This window comes from Chionomys nivalis, chromosome 7 (genome assembly GCF_950005125.1).
Source record: "Chionomys nivalis chromosome 7, mChiNiv1.1, whole genome shotgun sequence".
Taxonomy (NCBI): domain Eukaryota; kingdom Metazoa; phylum Chordata; class Mammalia; order Rodentia; family Cricetidae; genus Chionomys; species Chionomys nivalis.
Window position 1 is genome coordinate 12,916,090 of NC_080092.1, and position 25,258 is coordinate 12,941,347.

Genomic DNA, 25,258 nt, shown 5'->3' on the forward strand with positions numbered 1-25,258 from the left:
CCAGGACAGCCAGGGCTACACAGAGAAACCCTCTCAAAAAAGCAAACAAATAAATAAAGCAACTAGATATATTTAATCATTATTCTTCATTTAAAAAAATTTTAAAGCTGCAAGTAATTTTGTTCATGTTTTGAATTAATATGCACTTCCCAGGATAAGACCTAGAAGCCATGTAAGTCTTCTTACCTCTCCTTTGTGTGAGATGCTCCCTGCAGATGAACATGTCCATGCAAGGTTAGGGAGGCCTAAGTATGCTGCCCTACAGGAAGCTGGGCCTGTCCTGCCCAGTCCCCCACTCTCTGAGTCTGCCTTGTGCAAACTTAACTAATAACTAGGTTAAAGCAGATACTCGATCAAAAAGAGCAATAAGTCATTAGCAGCCTAACTTCAGTTCAGCCAAGCACATGCCCAGAATTGGTAAAAGAGATCCAGCCCTCCTTTGCCAAGTGTCCAGGGACAAGGCAAGCAGACTCGAGAGAAAGCAACTCTACAACTCAAACCAAATTCTAGTGTTCTGGCTGCTAAAGGACCCTCAAAGACTGCTGTTCCTGTGAACCACAGCTCAGCATTAGCCACTGAGAATCATCTGATGGCCTCCCATACGACAGTCCGCTTACAAATACTGGGGAGGCCCAGATCATGAGTGCCCCTCAGAGCGAAGGCCTTTCTTCAAGGATGCTTTCTTTGGCTGAGGGTGGACAGCTGAGACCTGATGTTTAAGAAACCTTATTATCATGAATGAATGATATGGCAGCCTTTTATCATGTGAACCTAAGATATAACTGGTGGTCACATCTATGGGCCTTCAGGTCACCACTGTTCCTTCTGTTGTAGGCCTATAAGTATCTTGAGGAGATGAGGAAAAGGCTGCCATCAGCCAACATATCCTACTACGTGGACCAGCGCACCGTAGACACCGTGCACCAGGGCCTGGGCCTCCCCCTATCCCGCATCATCCCTGAGCGGGTCCGCCACAACAGCATGGAGGATCACAAGGATGTGTATGAAGAGGTGATGGAAGAGGTGGAGAATGACGCTTGATAGCTCTGAGGTCCTGCTGCTGGGAGGAGCCACCGGAAAGGCAGCTCTTTTTTTTTTGTTTATATTGTTGTTAAATTCTGCACTGTCATGTATAACCAGGGCAGTGGGACTGGAGTCCAGAGTCCAGCCGCTGCGGCCCAGGAGTTTGCCTCAGTTCTGTACTTAGAAGGAAGATCACATTTGCGGTTTAAAGTCATTCCTTCAGCATTCCTGCCTCTGCGTACCTGGCGGCTCCTAGGGGGTTTTGGTTCACTTCCTTTTAAAGGGAAGTTTCACTTTTCCCATGTTTTCCCAACAAAAGACTCAGAAACTTCTAGATCTAGAACTCTGAACCAAGCTGCCCTTGGAACTTGGGGATACCTGTTACTGTTAGCCTTGCCTGTAGTTGGCTACTTATAGTCCCCAGCAGAGCCCAGTGCTGAGACCACAGCAGGGATCATGTGGGGCAGGCCTGAGCCCCAAGGACTATGCCCTTGGTCACCAGATTGGGATTGGGATAACAGGCACCATCCATGTCTGCTCACACTCCTATGACTCCAAATAAAGTCCATTTTCTCAGAGTCTGTTCTCTTAAATGCCTGGACAAGGTCCTTGCTTCCCCTCAGGAGGAACCATGTAGGAACTAAGTCCTTGCCAGTGAGAACCACAAAAGCAGACTATGTGACATCTGTGGCCCTATTTATTCTAACAGAACACTGTTAGAAGCCCTGGGGACCCAGTGGCTACCCCTGGTCTGCTGTTGTAGCATCCCTTTCGGAGTACACTAGAAGCTGAACAGCTGTCTCTTATCTTCACTCTTGAGGCCCTGGCCACAGAGCCCAAAGTTCTGCTCTCAGGAGGAGGCACCTCTTGCACCCCCAACCCACCCCAGTCCAAATTCCAGTCAGTCTAAAGCTGTTGAGTCCCACGGCACAGGCCTGGTATCTTTAGCTGAATGCTCAGCCTTGCCAGGGCATAAGTAATGGCAGGGTCACACTAGGACCAACGGGCCCCTCCAGACCCTGCTGCCACAGACAGCCCGCGTGTGGACTCGCCCCTCAGGCCTTCCCTTCTTCCAGTGGAGGTAGCAGAGGGGGTCCTCGGGGCTATGGAGAGGAGATGGACAGGAGCTTATCTCTGAGTCTCTCCAGAAGCAGCAGGGCCCTCACTGCCAGCTCCCTGCAGTCCTCGTCCACATCCTTCTCAGCCACATCTGCCAAAGGAGGAAGGAGGGAAGAAGAGGTGAGTGACGCAGTGGGCCATTGAGTCTTCTCCCAGCGATGTCCTCGAGCTCCCCCAGGCAGGGGACCGGGAAGATGAGTAGACCAGGTCCAGAGCTCAGCAGCCCAAGCACTAACCTGGGATAAAAGCATCAGACAAGTCAACCTGGGGAGCTCCAGCACATGAGCCTGAGGAGATCCCGCCCTTGCCCAGGATGGCTGACAATGGAACCTTCTGTGACTAGCCATGGGAAACATCCAAAGCAGTAGGACCCTGCCTGGCCAGCAGTCCCGTGGAAGCCACAGTTTGACACTATCAGGGCCAGTTGCAAAGGCTCATGGGAAGCTGGATGCTCTTTCCAGTGGGTCTAGGGAGCCTGTCAAAGGGTCCAGGCTGAAGAGTCAGAGTCTACAGCTGACTTCTTTTTTAAATCAAGTCAGGGTTTCTCTGTGTAGCCCTGGCTATCCTGGAACTCACTCTGTAGACCAGGCTGGCCTCGAACTCAACAGAGATCCACCTGCCTCTACCTCCCTTCTGCTGGGATCAAAGGCATGCGCCACCACCGCCCGGCTGCAGCTGACTTCTTAAAACAATATTTAGAGGTGAGAGACAAAGGGTGGCAAATACTGCAGAGCGGCTCTGGGTAGAGCTCCCGTCGCTCTCCCTGTTTCCACACAACCAGGCTGGACTAAAAATCTTGTTTTCTTTTTTTTGGAGGGGAAGTTGGTTTTGTTGGTTGGTTTTTGGTTTTTTGGGGGGGGCGGGGGTGAGACAGGGTTTCTGTGTAGCTTTGGTCCCTATCCTGGAACTCACTCTGTAGACCAGGCTGGCCTCAAATTCACAGAGATGTGCCTGCCTCTGCCTACTGAGTGTTGGGATTAAAGGTGTGCGCCACCATCACCTGGCTAATTTTTTTTTATGAAACAGGTCTCAGTATGGCTGGCCTAATACTCAGAGTGTAGACCAGGCTAGCCCTGAACTTAGAGCGCTCCACCTGCCTCTGTGTCCCAAGTGCTGGGGGTTTAAAGGCTTGCACTATTATGTCTAGCTTTGGATCTGAGAGCCTTCTGAAGGAACAGAGTCCCATCTGAATTGTCTCTGTTGGGATCTTCTGATAATCCCCAAGGGAACAGGCTCAAGATCGCCTTCTCGATCCCCATACTCACGTCAGCACACTTCTCAGAGCTAGCACAGGACACACCCACTCAGACTCACACCAGTGTCATTTTCCAGCCCAGACACTCACCTGCCAACCATGATCTGGCTTCTAGCAGCTCATCTGGCAGGTCCCCCAATAGCCGCTCTGTGGGTACACTGAGGAGAACAGAGGAAACAGCAGACAGCAAGCCCCGGCGCACGTAACTACCAATCAAGAGGGCGGGGAAAGAGAGAAGACTCTGTGAATGGAGCCTCCACCAGCCAGCCTATGGGAAGGCCCGCCCACATGTACCCCATCACTCCAGCCCTGTCTGAGACCCCCAGGCCTGATTAGCCACTTCTCGTTAGGAAACGTTAGGCATGCTACCTTGGAGACCAGACCCTGTGCTTCCCTTAGCCCCATGGGCCACTCACGTGTCCACGTGGAAGCGAAGGGCCCACACGAACTCCAGCAGGGCCTTACCCATGGGCACGGCCACCTGAAGTCAGCAGAGGGGTGGCTGGTGAGGCATCCGCTGTGTGCGTTTCCCACCCTTGGACCAAAGGTAGGATCCCACTGTGTCAGCGCTCGCCTGACACCTGACAGGAGGGGTGCATGCAATGCCTGGTGGAGCTATGCACACCCCTGCCCCCAGGGCCGAAGCGGGAAGGATGCATTCTGAGGGTGCAGGGCTCCTGCACTGCTCACAGGTGGGAGATGAACACGCTACACAGAGCTCGGGTCCTGTTGTGTGGACACTGGTGATTATCCCTGCAGCCACCCTGCTATGGACTATATGGCAGGGCTTTCAGCTCCCTTTTCCCAACTCACTGTGGTGTTAACAGCCAGGTACATCAGGGATGCTAAGGTGTGGGCCAGTCTTCCAAGTACCAACTGATCATCTCCTAAGAGGTCGAAGGTCACCAGAGGCCTACAACATAGAGCTGAGTGGATGGGGCAGCCCCAGCACCTAATGGCTGGCTGAGAAGAGCCCAGAAAGACGGCTACCAACAGAAACCCAAACCCTTGAAGGCTCACATGGCCTTCCTCCCACCTTCACACCAGGGACCAGTGTAGCAGAGGACAGCCACAAGGTGAAGGCATTTTCAAATGTTTCAGCATACTGTATGCCACCAGGCACAAACCAGGCCCCGAGTCAAGGTCACAGTCTGTGCTGTCACCCAAACCTCACAGGCTGTGCAGGCCAGGCAGCACTGACAGCAGCACCTTCGTAAGTCCAGGGTCAACGCAGAGAGCCAGTGATGATTGTGCCCTCAGCACAGAACTGAATAGCAAAGGGGCCTCCCCAATGTCTCATAGCGTTTAAGTCAAGCTCATAAAAGAAGCCGAGCCCACATTCATGCCCTGTTGTGCCACAATCACTGTCCACAGGGGTGTGTCTAAAGTTCCAGAAAACTCACCTATCAAAATGCTGAAGGAGGGGGAAGAAGAAGTAACCAGCCACAGAGTTGAATTCATTGGGGCCACCTGATAGCTCCCTCCGCGGACAGCCCTGCCAAACACAGCATGGGTCAAGGCGCAAGGCTACTCCCCTGGTGCAGCCGCGCAGCCCCCTCAGGCTTGCCCTGGCCTCCCTGGGTTTTATGGCCCTGTGGAAAGGGCTGAGTCTGTCTCGGGCCACTGTGGTCTGACAGCAGAGTCCCAAACACACATCAACTACTAAGAGCTACACTCCTCACTAGGGGAAGACCTGGACATTGTGACAAGCTAAACAGCCTGGTCTCCAGCCCTGAGCTGAACCCAACCATCTCCAGACATCGCCACAGTCATTTTCTTTGTTTCTGAGCAGCACTCCTGAGCTCTTTCCACTTCCCCGTTTTAAAATCGTGCTGGTCTGATGTGCCTCAGTTTATAGATAAACTCTTGCTCTAACTCAACACTGCACTGACCCTGCCTGTGACGGGGTTCCGTTCAGTCAGACAACACCTAGAGGGGTCCAACTGTTCATACTACTGCCCACAAAACAAAAGCCCCGTGCCGACAAGGACCTGCAGAGCGTCCTGCTGACCTTTGAGAACCTCCGGGTCTTGTTTTTGATCCGCTCCTCCACAATCAGTTGCCAGTTGGGAGTCACAGCATTGCCAGGCTGAGAAATAGCTAGTGCTGGTGAACACGAGGTGCCAGAACCAGGGGGACCGTGCTGGGAAAGCCTCTGGAGGCTCCGTGGCCGAGACAGTGCCTGGGCAGCCAGAACAAGAACCTAGAGGAAAGGGCGACGGATGGCAGAGAGGTTCAGGGTACTCACTGTCCTTGCTGAGGACTCAGGTTGGGTTTCCAACACCCACAGACACTGCACACATACGGTGCACTAACATACGTGCAAACAAAACATCCACACGCATAAAATAAAAACCAAAATGTTTAAAAAGACTCAGGACAGTACGTGGCTCTGGGAAAGGACACTCCTCTAAAGATGGAGTAGCAGCCAAGTACCCACAAAGCTCTGCAGCCCTGTTAAAGGAACTGGTTCCTCATCCTAAGTACTCATGATCTGAGCTTCGTGCGGGAGCAGGAGGCGAGATGAGTGCTCCCTCACAATGAATGGCTGGACCAATGAACTGTACTTTTTCTCAAACTCACCAAATTTCACCCCTACCTTGCTCCCTTCCCCAAGGAACTCAGCTTCACGGAAAGGAATAGAGAAAGGGAATAAAATGAAGCCTGCACTTGCCACATGTGGAAGACTGTCAGCAGCCCCGTATGCAGCAAAGCAAGCCTGTCAAAGGCCGCACAGCTGCCTGTTCTGCTTATGCGAAGGATCCAGAACAGGGAAATCCAGACAGAACAGAACAGTAGAGAGAACGGTTGGAAAGTGGACGCTACTGCGACCGCACAGGGTAACGGCAATGTTCTGGAACGAGGTGATACAGCAGAGCTGGATTAGAAACATGAATTTTTTGCCAGGCCCATGGACACATGGTCTATTATCCTAGCTACTCAGGAAGCTAAGACAGAAAGATCAAAGTTCAAAGCCAGCCCGGGCAACTTAGGAATTCCCTGTTTCAAAATAAAAGGCAAAAAGAAAACCTGGGAGCCAGAGAGATGGCTCAGCTGCTAAGAGTCCTTATTGCTCCTGCAGAAGACCCAGGTTCTGTTCCCAGCACCCAAGTAACAGCTTGTAACTCTTCCGACCTCCATGGGCTCTTGTATGCACATGGTCACATATATGCACACAAGCACACATACATACACAGGGTTTCTCTATGAAACAATCCTGACTGTCCTGGAACTCACTTTGTAGACCAGGCTGGCTTCAAAGTCACCGAGATCTGCCTGCCTCTGCCTCCCGAATGTTGGGATTAAAGGCGTGCACCATCACCGCCTGGCAATTTTTTTTTTCTTAAAAGACAATGATGTAGTTGTGCATGCTTTTAATTCTAGCACTTGGGAGAAAGAGACAGGTTGAACTCTGTGAGTTCAAGGCCAACTAGGACTATACAGTGAGACCCTCTCTCAAAAAATAAAAAAAAAAGAGAGAGGAAGAAAAAGAAAATGCAGAAGGCTGAGGGTACAGTTCAGAGATGATAGATAGTTTGTCTAGCATGCACGATCCCAGGACCACAAAAATGCTGTTTCCTGTCTTATTTACTGTTGATAAGTAGATAAATTTTACCACTTTATGTATTCTTGTGAATACGTATGGATTCAGATGCATGTCTATGTGCACACGCAGTCAGAAGTTGGCACTGTGTGTCATATCTGGTTGTTCTCCACCTTAATCTTGAGGCAGAGTCCCTCACTGAGCCTGGAGCTCCCCACCTCAGCTGCTGGCCAGCGAGCTATACGGATTCTCCTTTCCCTGCCACCCTAGTGCCGGGCTTGCAGGACACACCATCATCACATGCAGCACCGTATGAACACCGGGTGTTTGTTCAGCAAGCACTTTATGGACTGAGCCATCTCCTCAACCTTGATGGCACACACTCTTTAAGAGTTCAGAGGCGGGGGCTGGAGAGATGGCTCAGTGGTTAAGAGCATTGCCTGCTCTTCCAAAGGTCCTGAGTTCAATTCCCAGCAACCACATGGTGGCTCACAACCATCTGTAAAGAGGTCTGGCGCCCTCTTCTGGCCTTCAGGCATACAGACAGAATATTGTATACATAATAAATAAATAAATATTTAAAAAAAAAAAAGAGTTCAGAGGCTGCCAGGTGTTATGGTACACCTTTAATCCCAACACTCAGGAGACAGAGGCAGGCGGATCTCTGAGTTCCAGGCCAGCCAGAGCTAAAGGGTGAGACCCTTGAGTTCAGTTGCCCTGAGCACGGGATCACCACTGGGAACTCTCACTATCATTCACTCCAGAGCTTTCCATCTCCTGAAACACCAATCCCTGGGCCCTGGGCCCTGGCAACCACCTCTCGGCACTATCTCTGAGAATGCACCATTCTAGATAGTTTACTACCCGACAGCCTTGCCACACGCAGTCCTTTTATACAAGATTTTAAGGGCTGTCTGTGCTTAGCAGGTACAAGAACTTGTTTACAGAGGGATCATACTCAACCACACAGGGTTGCTTTCTCTGGTAATGAAAAATTTCATGTTGTATAAAAACATACCAATATAATTGTTATCCAAAATACATAAACAAGGATGGTAAGAGTCAGTGGTCAAGAGTGCCTGGTGCTTTTGTAGAGGACTAGAGTTCAGTCCCCAGCACTAGTGCTGTGTGGCTCTCAACCACCTGTAACTCCAACTCCAAGGAACCCAGCGCCCTCTTCTGTCCTCCACAGGCACTGCACACAGTATTCAATACTCAGACACATGCATATACACATGAACACAAAGACAAAACACAGAAACAGGGCCAACAAGATGATTCAGGAGGTAGGTACACACGCATGCACACACACACACACACACACACGTACACACACACACACACACACTAATAAATAAAAACTCTTTTAAAGCCACACAAACAAAAGAAAATACTGTCACCAGCTCTCAGCCCCATACTGGTGAACCTGTGGTCAGCAGGCAGAAGTGCCTCTCACATCCCTGTTGGGGAAGGCCGCTTGTTCGTTCCCGGCTGCCCAGACCACGAAATAATCACACAGAAACTATATTAGTTGCAATATTGTTTGGCCAATAGCTTCAGCGTATTTCTTATGCTTATATCTTAAATTAACCCATTCTATTAATCCGTGTATCATCACGTGGGTGTGACTTACTGGTAAGGTTCCTGCGAGTCTGTCTCTGGCAGAGGCTACATGGCTTCCTCCTGACTCTGCCTACTCTCTCCTCTATCTGCTTGGAACTCCCACCTTGCCCTATTCTGCTAAGCCACTGGCTAAAACAGATTTATTCATTAACCAATGAAAGCAACAAATAGGCAGAAGGACTTCCCACACCACATCCCACCAAGGAAGCTTGGGGTGACCTTTGTCCACAGTCCCTATAGGTCAACTTCCCAACTTAAGGCAACCTGGGCCTGACAGGGACAGGGAGGGGTCTAAGTCACTTACATCCAGGATGTCCATGCGCTGCCGCAGGCTATAGTTCAGGCCATAGAACTGTGAGGTCAGATACTTGGCTACCTAAGTAGGCAAAGGAGAAGCCACTATGCTCAGGCTCCAAGATTACCCAAGGGCCCAACCTGGGTACAGAATGGGGCCACCAGGGCAATTTCTGATGCTCCTGGTCTGACTAGGGTCATGCTAGGACTTACCTGCTCTGGGTCTGTGACTGTGACAGCCACCAGAGCTCTCTGGCGCAGTTGTTCAAAGTCTGCCAAGCAGGTCTTCTCTTCCAGGTGCAGTAGCACCTTGGCCAGCTCCACGCTCACCTGCACAGGGCCAGGAATCAGGATGCCTTCAGCCCCATATGCCCAATTAACAATCCAGTGCCACCCTCTAAGATCTAGGATACAGCCAGGTGGTGGTGACGCACACCTTTAATCCCAGCACTCGGGAGGCAGAGGCAGGTTGGATCTCAGTGAGTTCAAGGTCAGCCTGGTCTACAAAGCAAGTTCCAGGACAGTCAAGACTGTTGTTACACAGAGAAACCCTATCTCAAAAAACTAAAAATACAAATAATAACAACAACAAAAAAATGCTGGGCAGTGGTGGCGCGCACCTTTAATCCCAGCACTCGGGAGGCAGAGGGAGGTAGATCTCTGTGAGTTTGAGGCCAGCCTGGTCTACAAGAGCTAGTTCCAGGACAGGCTACAGAGAAACCCGGTCTCGGGGGAGGGGGGAGAAGAAAAAAGAAAAAAGACAGATCTAGGATACAGATGCTACAAGGAGACCTGCCCCTGCCACTCCAGGATTCCCCACCCCCGCCCCCACTTACCCAGCCACATCCTCTTACTGCTCACCTCCCGAGTGGCCTCAGGGCTCCTGTAAACCAGGCCCTCAAGCACCAATAGGGCTCCCTCCCAGCGCTCCACGTCCTCAGATGTGGTCAAGGCTGCACAGAACCCAGACAAGTTGATTAAGTCCCAGCACTGCCCCTGACTCGTGTGCCCAGAGTGTCACAATGAGGTAGCTCTAGGACAAGGTGAAGGGGCCAGGGCCAGGTATTGTGGGGTACGCACAGAAAAACCCACCTTCCACACAGTCTCGGATATACAGGGGCTCCTTGCTGCTCTTCAGCTCTTTGTCCCCTGACATATCATAGGGAATGAACTCATCATCGCTGTAATAAGAAAAACAGACAGGATCTGTCCATCCCCAGTGAGGATTCAGGTGCCCCTTTATTTTTGACTCCTCAAGGGTAAGACCCTGAGATACTAAAATTCCCTCCCAAGAGCCCAACACCTGTAGGAGATGGGCACGTGGAAGAACAGATGGCACTGCCTCAGACGAGCAAGTGGGGAGTGAACTAGGAAACCAGCACCTATGCAAGGAACACCTTGCGTATGATCAGCTTCCTCCACACGTGAACAGAGGGCCCCTCAGCCAACCCCTAGACCACAGAGGCCAAGGAACCCTGCCCTACCTGTCAAGCTCTGAGTCAGAGCCCTGCGGCTGAGCTGGAGGCACATCACTGGCCACTGTCTTTTCAGGTGTCTCTACAGGGGTCTCCATGGCAACTGGAGCCAGGGATGGACCTCTAGGAAACAAGAAACAGCAAGGATCACCCAGGTTAGCCTAGCACACCACATAGCCCAGAAAGGTTTCTATCATCTGCCCATGTCTCCTCTAACTTTTGTTGGAAGGACTCAGAATGGGAACTGGGAACATGGAGACCCTCACCCTGTCTCGGAGGAGCAGGCGCCCGCAGGCCGGGGTGTGGCCAAGGCCAGCATCTCACGGCTCATCTCGTCATCTTCATACTGTTACAGATACACTGGAGTCAGTGAGGCCCACGGCCGTGGATACCACCTCAGCACAGTCAGTCACAGCCAGCCCTCATCACATGCCACTCCATCTCGGTTAGCAGCCTGGCCTCAGATAGCCAGTCACCTTTTCTAAAGCAGCTTCTGAATGTCCACCTCAAGCTAAGCACGGTGCCTGATGTGCTGAGCCTAGGAGCCTCTCCCTCCTTCAGGATTTGGAGACCCTTGACTGCTGACAGGGCTCAGCAGAGGCTACATCTATAGACTCACAGTTAAGCTACATGGCGCCCAACACAGTCAAGGCCCGTACTGTCCAACCTGGTAGTGCCCATGCCAATCAGTGGTCAGTAGAGAATACGCCCCCTATGCACTCCCAGCCCAGAGCAGCCCTACTGTCCACAGGGTTCAGTGCACCCAGGGCCAGCAGACCAAATCCAGGCGATGGTTCCTTCACCCGTCTAACCAATCCGGGAATACATCTTGGGAAATACGCTGTCACAGACTTGGCTCTGACCACATACAGACCCACTTCTGCCACCACCCACGGGAGCTGGAGTGCTCCGCACATTGAGCCCTGGCCCTCCACCACAGGATACTCCTCGAGCCTAGACCCCAGAAGAGCGAGGAGCTAGAGGTGCAGGTCTATCAGCAAGGGAGCCCCGGAGCCCCGTTACCTGGAGGACATAGATAAGATAGCCTGCTCACTTGAAATTTCAGCTGAGGCCCTTCAGGATGGATCCTGGAGCTGATGACCTCGGCCACAATCATGCCCAAGCGACGCACAGGGGGCAGGCTGCTGTCGAGGCGGCACTTCACACCCGCCATCATGCTGGCCAGCAACTCTTAAAGCAGCAGACATGAGAGTCCTGAAGGGCTCCTCAGTGTCAGGGGTGGGGTGTGCCCACACCACGGCCCACTTACCATCCCGGATGTCCTGAAGCTCCGACGCCCCGAGGTGCGCCAGGCACACCAGGATGGCCTTACTGATGTAGTGCTGCTGCTCCAGGGGTACGTGACGGACAGCACTGCTGTTGCCCCATGTCTCTAGCAGCTCCTGAAGTACCTGGCAACCAGCAGGGCCTCAGCCTGTCCAGGCAGCAGCTACCCTACCCACAGCCACCCAAGTCTCAAGTCAGGGGTCCACACTCTCCCAAGGGGTTCAAGCATAAATGAAGCTGGACCCCAGCCTTCCCGTTAGAAGACACTTCCTCTCTTGTCTTTCTCCCAGGACCACCATGGGCTTAGTGGGTCAAGTGGTACTTACCTGTATGAGGAGTGGCCGCCGCTGACTGTCAATAGCCAGGTACCCCAGCAGGCTCTGCAGCATGGGTGTCTACAACAAAAGTGGGTCCTGTCTACCAGGCAGGGACTGCTCCCTGCCTGCCCTACAAGAGCCTTCGGAGCTGAAGAAGAGGAATAGGATGAACGGAGCTGCCAAACTCCAGCCTCCCACAAAACCAGAGAGCCAGCTTCCCTCCCAGGCTTACCGCCTCAACACCGCCAGTTTCAGCTGGTAATTGTTCTACTTTTCATTTCAACCAAACTTTTAAAATTCAATGAGTTATTTGGCAAATGCAGACCTTCTGGCTCTCATGGTAGAGGACACCTTCAGTGCTGGCTTCTCAGCCCAGATGCACAACAGCATCCTGTGTCCCACTGCAGCTCTCTGGGCTGCTTCTTTTCCTAAGACCTGGAGTCTGTCTCATTATTTCTATCTTTGTGTGTGTGTGTGTGTGTGTGTGTGTGTGTGTGTAAGCTACAGAGTCGAGACCAGCCTGGTCCACAAAGTGACAAAGTGAGTTCCAGGACCAGCCAAGTCTACACAGAGAAACCCTGTCTCAAAACAACAACAACAAAAAACAAAAACCCTCCATCTCTATTCCCAATATTCCTCTTCCTCTTCCTCTCTCTGCCTCCTACTTTCAGATCACGGTGTAAGCTCTTAGTTGTTCCGGCCACCATGCCTTAGCTCTGCCAACATGGACTAATCAACCCTCTGAAACCATAAGCCCAAATAAACACTTCTTTTATAAGTTGCTTTGGTCATGGTGTCTTATCATAGCAATAGAAAAGTAGCTAAGACAGCTTGGCTTAAACTCAGGTCCTCTTGCTGTATGTCAAGAGCAACTCTCCTAGCCCCATCGTTACCCTCTTTCACAACTAGCTTTCTTTCTTTCTCTTTCTTTTTTTCTCTTTCTTTCTCTCTCTTTCTTTCTTTCTTTCTTTCTTTCTTTCTTTCTTTCTTTCTTTCTTTCTTTCTTTCTTTTCTTAACTATTTCTAAGTCCACAGCCTAGACATACAGGAGTGACTGCATGAAGTTTTCTCTGGCCCTTGCATCATCCCACTGACTGGCTTATGGTCTGACTTTAGAACAGAGCATTGGATTCAGCTTGGGTGTTCGTTCATCAGAAGTCTGGGGGAATATCTCTGTTCACCTAGAACTACATCGCCCACCTGCCCTCTTGGAGGATGGCTCAAGTGTTAGGTGGCTCCATCCCTTCTTGTGTACACTGCTGCTGTGCCCAGCTGCCCACTCATGTTGCTGGGAGAACTCTCCAGGGCTCCTGTCTGAGCTCCACTACATGAGTAGGTGAGAGGCACTTCAGTTTCCCCCTGGCTCCTCTGCACAGGAGCCAGACAGTCCGACTGGCTCCTCTCTGCTCAGACTCCCACCCAACCAGCCTGGCCTTACCATCCATCCTCTTGCTCTCCAGCCACCAGGGAGACCCACTGCCAGCTTAGGCCAGTCTGGACAGTCAATCAGCTAGCTCAGTGGTGGGTATTTCAGTTCTCAGAGGCCTCCAGCCCACCCAGACAAATCCTCAGAGCCAGACCTTCTCCAAGCCATCCTCCTGCCTGACTGCCCCCGGTGCCAGCACCTGCTGTGTCACCCTGTGTATTAACTGTCCTGCGTGGGCAGCATCTGCTCCCTTTCCTGTAATGAACTTAGGATGAGGGCTGAAGGGGCTCTTCTGTCCACAGTGGATGCTCAGTACCCAAGGTAGAGCCCAGCTTACAAAGAAACACCGAATGAGAAGGTGAGCAAGTGGATATAGTGGGCCCCACCCTTGCCCGTCCTCTGCTGTTTTCCACTCTAGATGTGTCCCACTCCTCATCCTCCCCTGCTCTGACCTATGGCCAGCTCCGAGTCAGCGCTCCAAGGCACATGGACAGCAGCAGTCACGGATGAGTCCTGATGCACAGAATGGAGGTGGTAGGGGCACCATCTAGGTAGTACGGGGATCTAGAGATATGTGACATGTTCACTTGGTGCCTGGGATGCTGCAGAGCTCAGAAATGGCTGGAGGGGCCTACCATTTTGCTGACATCTCCTAGGTAACTGCTGTCTAACCGCACTTATATCGTTTTGATTTCCCATGGTGCTGAGGGTAGATAGAATACAGCGCCATGCCTACGGTGCTGAGGGTAGAGAGAATACAGCGCCATGCTTGCGGTGCTGAGGGTAGACAGAATACAGCACCATGCCTGCTGAGCACACTGCTCCTTAATCTCGCCTTCTTTTCTTATTTTTTAGGGTCATTGAGACATGGGCAGGCTGGGCTCGAACTTGCTGTGTAGCTGGAGATGGGCAATGACCTCCTGATGTTCTATATCCACCTCTCAATATGCCTAGCCCCCCCCCCCCCGCTTACTCCTATTTTTTCTTTTTCTTTTTTTAGTCAAGATCTCCCTATGTAGATCAGACTGGCTTTGAACTCAGAGATTCAACTGTCTCTACCTCTGGAGTGCTGAGATTAAAGGAGTGTGTCATGCACCCAGTTCCCCTTACTCCACATTTAGTAGCAATCTTCCTGTGACTTGGAAGGCCTGTAGGCCCCACCCTGCCTGGTTTCTCACCGTGTGCTGGTACTGCAGGAACAGAAGTTTCCGGGTCATCACAAACTGCGCTTTCTTGTTCTTCACCACCAGGCTCCCCAGCAGCCGGGACAAGACTTCAGGCCTGTGGGGCAGATATGGGAAGTGGCTTCAAAGGGAAGGATAAGGAAAAGCAAACAGTATGGTGCCCTGTGTCCAGCCACCTGCTCACTCCAGAGTTTGGCTGAGCCCTTCCATGACCTGAGTTGGTCCTTAATCTTTCCTCTTCCCAGAATGAATGTGAACACCCATGGAAAGCCTAGAACCCACATCAGAGCCGACAGGACCAACCCAAGATGGGGGTCCTCCCCTGCTCTGCCAAGGCCAGGGATGAATGCTTTTCTAGGGCAGGGCAGCACACCTTTGTTGCTAAGGGCCAGAAGTATACTGTTAGACAGTTTTACTCTCCAAAGCAGTCAACTCTGGGAGTGGCTGAAAAGAGCCCTAGACAAATGTGTCAATGAATGGGCATAGCAATCTACCTAATAAAACTTTATTTACAAAAACCCACCAGCCTGACTTGGCCCATAACAACAATTTGCAGAACCCCAAGCTAGCCTACTTCCTTCACAAAGGAAGACTGTGGCCATCTGCCTCAGCCACACAGACAGATACAGCAGGGTTCCTCCTCGCTCATTACTTTTTATTACATGTACTCGTGTGTGAGTGCATGTGTGTGCATCCATGTGTGTATGTCTCGATATGTGTATGTCTGTGTGTGTCTGTGTATGTATATGTCTGTGTTTGTCTGTGTCTGTATGTGCATCTGTGTGTGTCTCTGTATCTGTGTGTGTGTGTGTCTGTGTGCATGTGCATGTCATATCATGCATACTATGGAAGTCAGGAGAACAACTTGGAAGAACCAGTTCTCTCCTTCCTCTCCTCTGAAACTCAGCCTTGATAGCAAGTGACTGTACCTACTGAGCCATCTCACCAGCCCCAGTTGTTATATCAAATCCCACACAAAGGCCTGCATGGTAGCACACACTTCAATCCCAGAACTTGTAGGCAGAGGTAGGCAGATCTCTGACTTTGAGGCTAGCCTGGTCTATGTAGCAAGTTCAGGCCAGCCAGGAATACATAGTGAGATTCTGATTTAAAGAAAGGAAAACAATTCCACATAAAGTCATAAAGGCCAGGACTGTGAATATGGTTCCATAGGTGAAGTGCCTGCTAGACAGCATGAGGCCCTGAGTTAATCCCCAAAACCACTAGAAAAAGCCAGGCATGGTGGCACATACCTATATACACAGAACCAGAAAGGGTCCCTGGGACTCAGTGAGCCCAGGTTCAGTGAGAAAAATCTGTGTCAAAAATGGATAGACAGTTCTTGAGGACCGATACCTGAGGGTGACCCCTGGTTTTCATATGGTTGTGCACACATATCTGCACATGCACTAGCATGCACACACATGAAAATTTTAAATTTTTAAAAAAATTTAAAGAGACACAAAGGCTTGGAAAGAAGGGGACCCCTAAAAATTTGAGAAACCAAACCTATGTAAACTGACATATGGCTTTAGCACAGGAAATAGGTACACAGAAGACAGTCCAATGGACAAACAAGATTCAGAACCTAAAGTGGAGCTGGCATTCATAGTGCATGCCTGTAATTCCAACACCTGGGTGGTGAGACAGAGAGGTCAAGAGTTCGAGTCCATCTTCAACCACACAACACGTGTGAGGTCAACTCGAAACAAAGCAAACAAGGAACCCACAGAACTCTAGGTGGTGCTCTGCTGACGGCCCCGTGGATCTCCCAGGACAGAGCCCAGAGTTTATGGGGAAGCTATTACAAGCACACCGGGACCCCACAATGAACAAGCAAGGGACGTCGGTGAACAATTCACACCCACACCTACAACCAAAGAACGCAAAGCCAGCGCTGAGTGCTGCTCTGTGCAGAGAGGGATGCTGGGAGCCAGGTGAGCTAGCACTGCGTTCAGAGCATTCAGCCAGCCCAGCAAGCCTGCTCCCACCACCAACCCAGAGAGTCACTCCATACACACGAAGACGAGTAGACGCTAACACAGCTCAGTGAACATCACAGGGGTCAGAGAGTACCCACAACAAAGAATGAGCAATGGGATCCCGGTGAAGGAAGGATGGCAGGCACAAGATGGGGATTGGGCTCACAACCAATGGCCAGTCTGAAAATGCAATGCTGAGACAGGATGGACCACCCAAACTGTATAGGACATGGACTCTAGTATCGTACCCAGAAGAGCAGCACAGGGAATGGCAGCAATGGTGGCGTCTACCCTGACATCCTGAGAAACACTGGCTGGGAGAGGACCTGGCTGCTTACCTGGGAGTGGCCTCTACAAGCCCCGTCAGTACCGCCTCCACTGCCCGGTCAGGCACTTGCTCCACCAGCCGCCAGCACACCCGCTGCCACAGACAGCTCTCCTGGGTGAGCATTGTCAGTTGGGGCACCAGCACGCCCAGAATCTCTTCTGCGGGGACACAGAGGCCCTAAGCTTCAGGAGTCACCCTCAGCCAGGGGGCAACAGGGGTGCCCAATGTCCACAGCCCCATAAGCTCACAGGCATGGGCAAGCTCAGGGTCAGACCCAAGTGAGGGAACCCCACTGAGGGCAAGGGTCAACTTACATGTCACTGTATGGGGACATACAGTGTACATCTGTACATAATTCTCACCCTCCTCCAAGGGCGGGCAGGGTATGGGGACCACTCACTTTTTCTCCCTTGGATGCAGACCTTCCCCAAGACTCGAGACACGAAGGAGACAGAGCAGTCTAGGCCACCTGGAATGCAAAGCAAGATCTGACGGTAAAAGAGGTCAGCGGGATAAACATTAAGGACATCTGACTAAGGATACAGACCTTGTGCTTAGCTGCCAGGTCAGCCATGGAAACTCCAGCTATTTGGGATGAATGTGCATATCTAACATGGGAGAAAACCTAAATGGAGCTGTCTTTAGTTTGAAAATCTAGAATAATTTGCTTTAAAAGTATCACACACATCATCTCAACCAGCAAAAGGACTCTGCCTACATCACTGAAGAGGCACCAGAGGGGTCCTGGACTAGGAGCCAACTACAGAAGCAGAACGGGGTTCTGGGGAGGCTAAAGACACCTCAGCGGCCACTGCCCACAAGGTCTCCCTCCTTGGCTAAGAAGGAGCCATGAGAAGGTCAAGAACAAGGAGGAGATGGGGTGGCAGCCTCCCACTAGTAGAGCTGAGCTGATGGCACCTTCCAGAAAACAGACATGGACCCAGACACATCGTGACCTAAGGACAAGCACTTAGGAGCCTGCAAGGACGGAATCCAAAGCAAACCAAGATGAAACAAAACAGACCAGAAATTGGTTGCTGGAAAAATCTAGGGACGACAGAGGCTTGGGCCACGTAGAAACCATGCAAAGCTCTAGTGGCCCAGCTTCCTCTGGAGTCACATGGGTAAGGAACACAGGAGCCATCAGGGTGCTGGGTTGAGCCCACAGAAGCAAACCAAAGTGGAAACAAACTCAGCTAGGAGCAGGCTGAAAGACTGCAGTCGGAGTAGCTGCAGTTAAGCTGAGGTATGGCTCAGACTAGAGTGTGTACCATGGCGGGCACAAGAAGGAAGAGGCCAAGGTTCAAGCCAGTCAGTCACTGGCCTGTATCTCACAGCTCACTACCAGGAATCACAATGGCTCTTCCCCAATACTCTCTCTCTCGAGGTATATACCCAGGAAAGCCATTTGGAATGTCCCAGAGAAGGCAGAGCTAACTATGGACACCCACAGGGTGGTCCCTAGAGATCTGTGAGTGACGGGCAGTCCCCATAGTGCCAGACAAACATGTAAAAGCATATGCCCTCAGATCCAAGAGCAGTCAATACACAGTGGGCACACAGACATCAGACTCAAGTAAGCAAGAAAGTGGACCTCAGTAAAGAAGGAAGGGCAGCTTCTAGGACTTACAAGTGACTGGGTAGGAAAAGCAGGTCTCAATCTGGTGACTTTGCCTAACATCCAATTCAGAACTAAAGGAACCCAGGATCAGACCCAACTCTCCAAAATTAAAAGCCAGAAGAGAGATGGAACTCCATCAGGCGGTGAACCTGTCTGAACTAGGACGGCATCTAAGCTACCTGACAGCCCCACCCTGGCTCTTAAGGCCCCACAGGCTTTCAGAGTCTTACTTCAAGGGGAGGGAGAAAATAAAAGCCTGGAGAGATGCTGGGGCAGGGTGCTCACCTTGGAGAAAGCTCACAACTGCCTTCAGTGCTTGCAGAACCTCCTGGCCAAGCAGGGGGAAGTAGTTCTGGGGGAAGAACGGGGTCAGGTTGTCCTGCTGGAGACGGTTGCCCAAGTGGTCAGGCAAGCCCACCACCTTGCTGAGCAGCGTCTCCTGGACTAGGAAGAAGCTGGGCTTTGTCTGCGGGCGACACTGCTCCTCCATGAGAGCCGCCAGTCTGCCCTTGCTCAGAAACGTCTCCAGCAGCCGAGCCATCTTCATCAGACGGAAGCTAGGGCTAAAGAGAAGCGAGAGTGTGGGGCGGAGCCCCAGGTCTCCTCTATCCTAGTGTCTAGAATCAGTCCCAGCGTCAGGGAGAGGGCCCTGAAAGCCTGAGAACCTAAGTTTGATCCCCAAACCCACATAAAAAAAGCCAGCTGAGGCCAGCACAGAGGCACATGCCTTTAATACCGGCATACAAGAGGAAGCGGGAGAATCTCTGTGAGTTAAGAGCCAACCTGGTCTACATAGTGAGCTCAAGGAACAGTCAGAACTACAAAGTGAGACCCTGTCTCAACTCCTCCGATGCCCCCCACCAAAAAAGAAAAATAGGCGAGGTGACAAGTGCTTGGAGTCCCAGCTCCAGGGACACAGAGACAAGTGGATCCCTGGGACTCCCTTGCCAGACAGCCTAGTCTAATTGGCAAGCTCCTGGAAGGTGAGACCCCCATCTAAGAAACAAGAGGCTGGGCGTGGTCGTGCCTTTCATTCCTGCACTCTGGAGGCAGAGGGAGGAGAATCTCTGAGAGTTCAAGTCTGGTCTAAAAGTTCCAGGACAGCCAGAGCTATATAATAGAGAGACCTTATTTCAAAAAGACCAAAAAAATAAAAATAAAAAAATAAAAAATTAGTCCCAACAACTTCATAAGCATTTACGTTTGAACTCATCAGCTGAAGAAAATACTTAATTCCACTGCTAAATAGCCAGTTAGCAGCAGGCCATCCCCCTGGGCCCTCGACAGAAACCACCATTTCTTCCTCCATTCTGCACTGTGCTTGCTTGGATCACAGAAGTGGTTGCTTTGAGACTTTATTTCGTGAGTAGGTGTTTTTTACTGCAGGCATGTCTGTGTACTACATGTGTGCATTGCCTGTGGGGGAGAGGGCTTCAGATCCCCTGGAACTGAGTTACAGATGGTTGTGAGCAGCCTTTGTGGGTGCTGATAACTCAGCCCAAGTTCTCTGGAAAAGCAACCAGCATTCTTAACCTCGGAGCCACCTCTCCAGTCCCCACCACAGCAGATTCTAAAAACCCAGCTTCTCAAAGCCACTGCATCCTCCCAGGGACTGCCACTTGACTGGATGTAGAACCCAGGACTAGGGGTCCATGGCAGCAACATGGCAGCTAGCCATTTAAAAACCTGAAATTGTTGGGTGGTGGTGGCACACATCTTTAATCCCAGCACTTGGGAGGCAGAGACAGGTGGATCTCTGTGAGTTTAAGGCCAGCTGGGTCTACAGAGCAAGTTCCAGGAAGGACAGTCAGGGCTACACAGAGAAACCCTGTTTCGAAAAACTAGAAAAAATAAATAAAAACCCAAAATGTCAAGCCAGGCGGTGGTGGCACACGCCTTTAATCCCAGCAGTTAGGAGGCAGAGGCAGGTGAATCTCTGAGCTAGTTCCAGGACAGGTTCCAAAGCCACAGAGAAACCCTGTCTTGAAAAACCAAAAAAAAAAAAAAAAAAAAAAAAAAATGTCCTGTGATGGTCCTGAGAGTGCTATAAAATAAAGGGTAGGGCCAGGTATCTACAAGAGCTAGTTTCCAGGACAGGCTCCAAAGATGCAGAGAAACCCTATCTCGGAAAAACTAGATAGATAGATAGATAGATAGATAGATAGATAGATAGATAGATAGATAGATAGATAGATATTAAAAAATAAAAAAGGGTAGGTCCAGAAGAGGGCAGCGAGTGACAAGCCGAGTGACCAGCTCCCTTTCTGGTGTCAGCTGGGGGTGATGGAGACCCTCTGAGTCGCTGATTTGCTCCTGCTATCTGCAATGTGAACCCTGCTCTTCCTCCCAGCCTCCAACAAGAGGGAGTGAGGTCAGGCTAAGACGCAGGGGTCCTTCCCCTTTCAGAGCTGAGCACAGCTACACTCAGTTCTAAAGCATTAGGTCCCTTCTCAGAACTTAGGCGCCCTGTTGCTCACAAGCTGCTCACCCAGCAGTGCTCTCGATGGCCTCCATCAGCACCAGGAAGGCTTGGTCTGGGGGGCCGTCCAGGAAGAAGCTCTCCCAAAGCCGCTCCAGCTGGCCATCGGGGGATAGCTCCAGCCAACCTGGACTCAGCTTGCTGACCAGACATCTGAGAACGGCTGAGAAGTGGATGGTGGTAAACTCTTCCTTCTCAGGGAGAGCTGGATCCTCGGTTCCACCCAGGTACCGCTTCAGGGTCCCCAGGGTGGAGAGGATGTGGCCCACATCCTCTGAAGATGAAAGGGTGTGAATGGCTTCTTGTACGGTGAGTCGGACAGCAGACAGTGCTGGGTCCATCTTGCAAGGCAGGGCTGAGGGACCCAGAAAAGCAGGGTGAGAATCTCAGGATTTCTCCCCGTAGCACCCACGAAGGACTCGGCTAAGGATAGAGGAGGCTTGGCTCCAAATCCAAGAAATGCCACCAGCCCTCTTTTGCGCTCCCTGGCGCCTCACGCGGTCCCTGCCTTCGGGTTCCCCGCTTTCCGGGTGGTCTGACAGGGCTTGTGCCCCTTAGGAACAGCACCGGTACCCCGGGGGCTGTCTCCTCTGTCAAGCTCGCTGGTACTTGGGTGAATGAGTGGCTCACCAGGCAGCAGCAACTACAACCCCAGCGTCTGCAGCTCCAGGTGATCACCCAGCCTTCTAAACCCGAGGCCCTGGGCTAGCACGGAAGCCGGCCATCCGGCAGGGCCGTCACCAGTGCAGACCCAATCGGACCAACCACTCCTACAGGGTTCCTCCGGCCCCCAGGCTTCAGAGCCACGGCCGCGTGTTCCCTCCCCGCTGATTCGCCACGGCACCGGGACCACGCGTCCCGTTCAGTGTCAGTCGAGGGTAGCCGTGAGTTCGAGTCCCAGAACTCGCGTGGAACTAGCAAGGATATTAGTTTCTGGATCTGATGCCTATGAGGAGCTCGGGACGAACCCGCGCAGCGCCGGCGCGCTGATGACCGCAGCATCTGCGCCTGCGCAAGATGAGGAGGCGTGGCCTAAGAATCTGGGGCGGGCAAGGCCTGAGGGGCGGGGAAGGCCTGAGGGCTGGGCTGGGGTGGGGATGCTCGCCTTCTTCCCTTCCCTGACGCCTGCTGTCTGTTTTCTCTAATTCTAGAGCCGCCCTCCCAGCACCCTGTCCACCTGGCTCGCCTGAGTCCGGTGACTTTCCACCATAGAGCTGGCCTTCTGAGGACGACACTAACCCTCACTTGGGGCTGTCAGGGAAACGAGAATAAGGAAGCCAAGAAGAGCAAACCTAGACAAGTTGCGATGCTGATGCATGTGGTGGGCACACAAGGCTGCATTGTTTAATGCGAACCCACACACCGCTTGTAAACCACCTTAAGTGGAACATCACTGAATGAGTAGCCTCCCAGGGGTCCTGGCTGCCGCCTGCCTGGCCTGAACATTGCAGTATCCATCACCGCAGAACTTCTCTTGATCATCCGGATCCGCCTGGGGCGATATCTCAGAGTTTATAAGTACTTGCTGCTCTTGCAGAGGTCGCAGGTTCCGGTTCCCAACACCTATGGAAAGTGTTGCTAATCAGCTAGCCAAGGTCTTTTTTCGCTACACAGATTTAAAAAATAAAACAAAACTGTAGATAGTCAAAGAGAAGTTTAAAAAAAAACTATCTTTTTCTCATTTTACATACCAATCCCTCCCCTCCTCTGCCCCCTCCACCTTCCCCCATCCCATCCTGTTGGACTCTAGCATCCAAACACCGAGGAGTCGCCGCCCCCCAGAGACCATCTCACACACCACAGCCGATGCAAAAGCATGAGGATTTTATTAATTCTGTCATGACAGGGTCCCCCAGCATTCTGGAAGCCAAGGGACCCCGAATAGATGGCACAGGCTACTTTTAAAGGGGTCACAGAAGCAAGGGGGATTGTTCTTTGACTATTTTTATTGGCTTATTCGAAAGGGCTATTACCAATAATTGACTGGAGAGCTGTTGCCAGATCAGGTGAGGTAAGAGGTCATTTTGACCCTGTTTCCCAGGGGACTGAACCAAAGCATACGTATATGGGTAACTGTTCAGGAACTGAGTACGTGCGAGTGTAGCTGTTAGGTCCTTGGTTCCCAGGGGAGGAGGGGAAGCACTATGGCACGGAGGCTGAGAGGATTCAGAATTGTCAAAAATGGCTTCAGGATTGTCTTAAAGTCCTACAATCTCACCTCCTATCCCAGCCCCCAGTGACTCCTCAGAGATGGTAAGTCTTCCCACAGGAAGTCAACAAAGTCTAGCACATTACTGTAAGGAGGATCAAGGCCCTCCCCACTATATCTAGGCTGAGCAAGGTTATCCCTCCAAAGAGAAAGGGCTCAAAATAGCCAATATACGCACTAGGGATAAATCCTGGTCTCACTGCCAGGTGGCCCCCCAGTCTGCCCAACCATTCAACTGTCATCCACATTCGGACAGCCTAGTTAGTTCTATGCTGGTTCCCTGACTGTCAGGCCAGAGTTGGTGAGCTCCCATTAGCTCAGGCAGACTGTTTCAGTGGGTGAACCCATCACGGTCTTGACCTCTTTGCTCACATTCTCACTCCTCCCACTCTTCAACTGGACTTTGGGAGCTCAGCCCAGTGCTCTGCTGCGGGTCTCTGCCTCTGTTTTCATCAGTTGCTGGATGTAGGTTCTATGGTGATAATTAAGACAGTCATGAATCAGACAACAGGGAAGGCCAATTCAGGCACCCTCTCCACTACTGCTTAGGGTTTTAGCTGGGGTCATCCTTGTGGATTCCTGGGAATTTCTAGCCCCATGGCTCCCTCAATCAAGTTATCTCTTTCCTTGCTCTCTGTCTCTGTCCTTCCCCCATCTCAACCATCCTGTTCCCACCAGTTCTCCTCTCCTTCTCCCCTCTCCACTCCTCCTCCCTTTCTGCCTTCCTTCCCCTCCGCCACCCCATGCTCCCAATTTTCTCAGGAGATCTTTCTATTTCCCCTCCCCTGGGGGATCTATGTATGTTTCTCTTAGGGTTCTCCTTGTACTTAGCTTCAAAGAGAAGGTCTTCAAGTCTACCTTTTATTTCCCTCAGTGAGGGGTGACAGGTGGCTCCCCTAATGCTAGGGGCCTGGAGGCATTGGGTGCCTTAAACCTAAAAGTGTTCTAGCTCTTGTTTGGGGTTTCTCAGCCCTTTCCTGTGGCTAGTGTAGCTTCCACCATGCAGGCCTGGGCTATTATTGTGGAGACTTTTGACAGCTTTACGGTTTCTTGTAGACCTTAACTCTTTTTTTATGACAGCAGTGTTCCGATTCTTGGCCTCATTTTGAGACCTCTTGGCTCTTTGGAGCTCTTCTGGCGTCCACGGTTGCAGCTTCTCATCTCTTCTCATTCAGTCTCAGTCCTCTGCTCCCTCTTGATGCCTCAGCTGTCACAAAACTGGCTGTCCTGTGGCATTTGCAGCTTGGCCTGCCTACTGCCTCTCTGCTGCTTCTTTCTTCAGGATACCAGCTCAACCCACATGGATGATGGTAGGCAAGCAAAGTCTCAGGAGAAGACTTTGCTGAACCTAAATCTACCACAGAAAGGGAGGCAGAGCAGGATCATCTCTCCCAAGGTGAACCTGAGTAGCTGCTTCCGCCAAACACAACCTGTGCACCAGCCTCAGCAGTTCCTCCGCTGGCCACCAGGGGACGGATTTCCCTTCTCAACTTGGTGAAATGGTTGCAGGTTCCCCGAGAATTTGTTCAGCCTTGTGGTAAAAGCCTGGTTCAAACTTTCAAAAAGCCCCAAGACTGTATCTTCCCGAGCTGAAGTAATCAGAAGCAACCTTGTGGTTTTCTCAAGGCCCTAACAGAGCTTTCTGGATAGTCAGTGCTCACTCACATAAGGGCGGTGGAGTGGGCTGGTGACTGACAATCCTTCTGCTCAAAGCATCGAGGACAACAAAGGAAGTTCAACAGCTGCTAACTAAGGGGTCATGTTGCCTCAGCACCCCGATATCTTTGCTTACTTACAGAAAATGAGTACCAGAGTGCTTACGATAAGAAATGTGGCCCAATGGTGGAGGTGCACACCTTTAATCCCAGCACTCAGGAGACAGAAGCAGACAGAGTCTGTGAGTTCGAAGAAGCCTGTCCAGGATACACAGAGAAACCCTGTCTCAAAGAAAGAAAGGAAGGAAGGAAGGAAGGAAGGAAGGAAGGAAGGAAGGAAGGAAGGAAGGAAGGGAGGTTAACAGTGTTTAGCCCTGTACCCCAAGAAGAGATGGGGGGCCAGGAGGAGCCAATTTTCACTTAAAGGGTAAAGATCA

General features: G+C 51.4%; 2 protein-coding genes across 6 annotated transcripts in view; one reads left to right on the top strand and one right to left on the bottom strand.

The window, feature by feature from the left end:
* Ift140 (intraflagellar transport 140) overlaps positions 1 to 1,601 on the top strand; it is a 90,476-nt gene extending 88,875 nt beyond the window's left edge. For all 3 annotated transcript variants that reach the window (XM_057776806.1, XM_057776808.1, XM_057776807.1), the window contains one exon: positions 835 to 1,601. In XM_057776806.1, coding sequence (XP_057632789.1) covers positions 835 to 1,041 — 207 coding nt within the window. In that variant the 3' untranslated portion in view covers positions 1,042 to 1,601. The remainder of the gene's footprint in view (positions 1 to 834) is intronic.
* Positions 1,574 to 21,940, bottom strand: Telo2 (telomere maintenance 2). 3 transcript variants are annotated; one of them, XM_057776811.1, is made up of 21 exons: positions 21,588 to 21,940; positions 20,967 to 21,312; positions 18,764 to 19,041; positions 17,258 to 17,326; positions 16,868 to 17,015; positions 14,542 to 14,644; positions 11,947 to 12,015; positions 11,604 to 11,745; positions 11,388 to 11,524; positions 10,600 to 10,679; positions 10,343 to 10,456; positions 9,951 to 10,039; positions 9,720 to 9,811; positions 9,072 to 9,188; positions 8,869 to 8,940; positions 5,409 to 5,600; positions 4,801 to 4,892; positions 4,211 to 4,310; positions 3,814 to 3,878; positions 3,488 to 3,603; positions 1,574 to 2,233 (listed from the first exon to the last, which is right to left on the bottom strand). In XM_057776811.1, the coding sequence occupies exons 2-21, from the start codon at positions 21,296 to 21,298 to the stop codon at positions 2,127 to 2,129; spliced, it is 2,514 nt and encodes an 837-aa protein (XP_057632794.1). In that variant the 5' UTR covers positions 21,299 to 21,312; positions 21,588 to 21,940; the 3' UTR covers positions 1,574 to 2,126. The 3 variants fall into 3 exon arrangements, with proteins under 3 accessions (XP_057632794.1, XP_057632793.1, XP_057632795.1); XM_057776810.1 differs by having other exon boundaries at positions 20,967 to 21,940; XM_057776812.1 differs by lacking the exons at positions 1,574 to 2,233; positions 3,488 to 3,603 and having other exon boundaries at positions 3,814 to 3,932; positions 20,967 to 21,940.
* Positions 21,941 to 25,258: the final 3,318 nt, after the last annotated feature.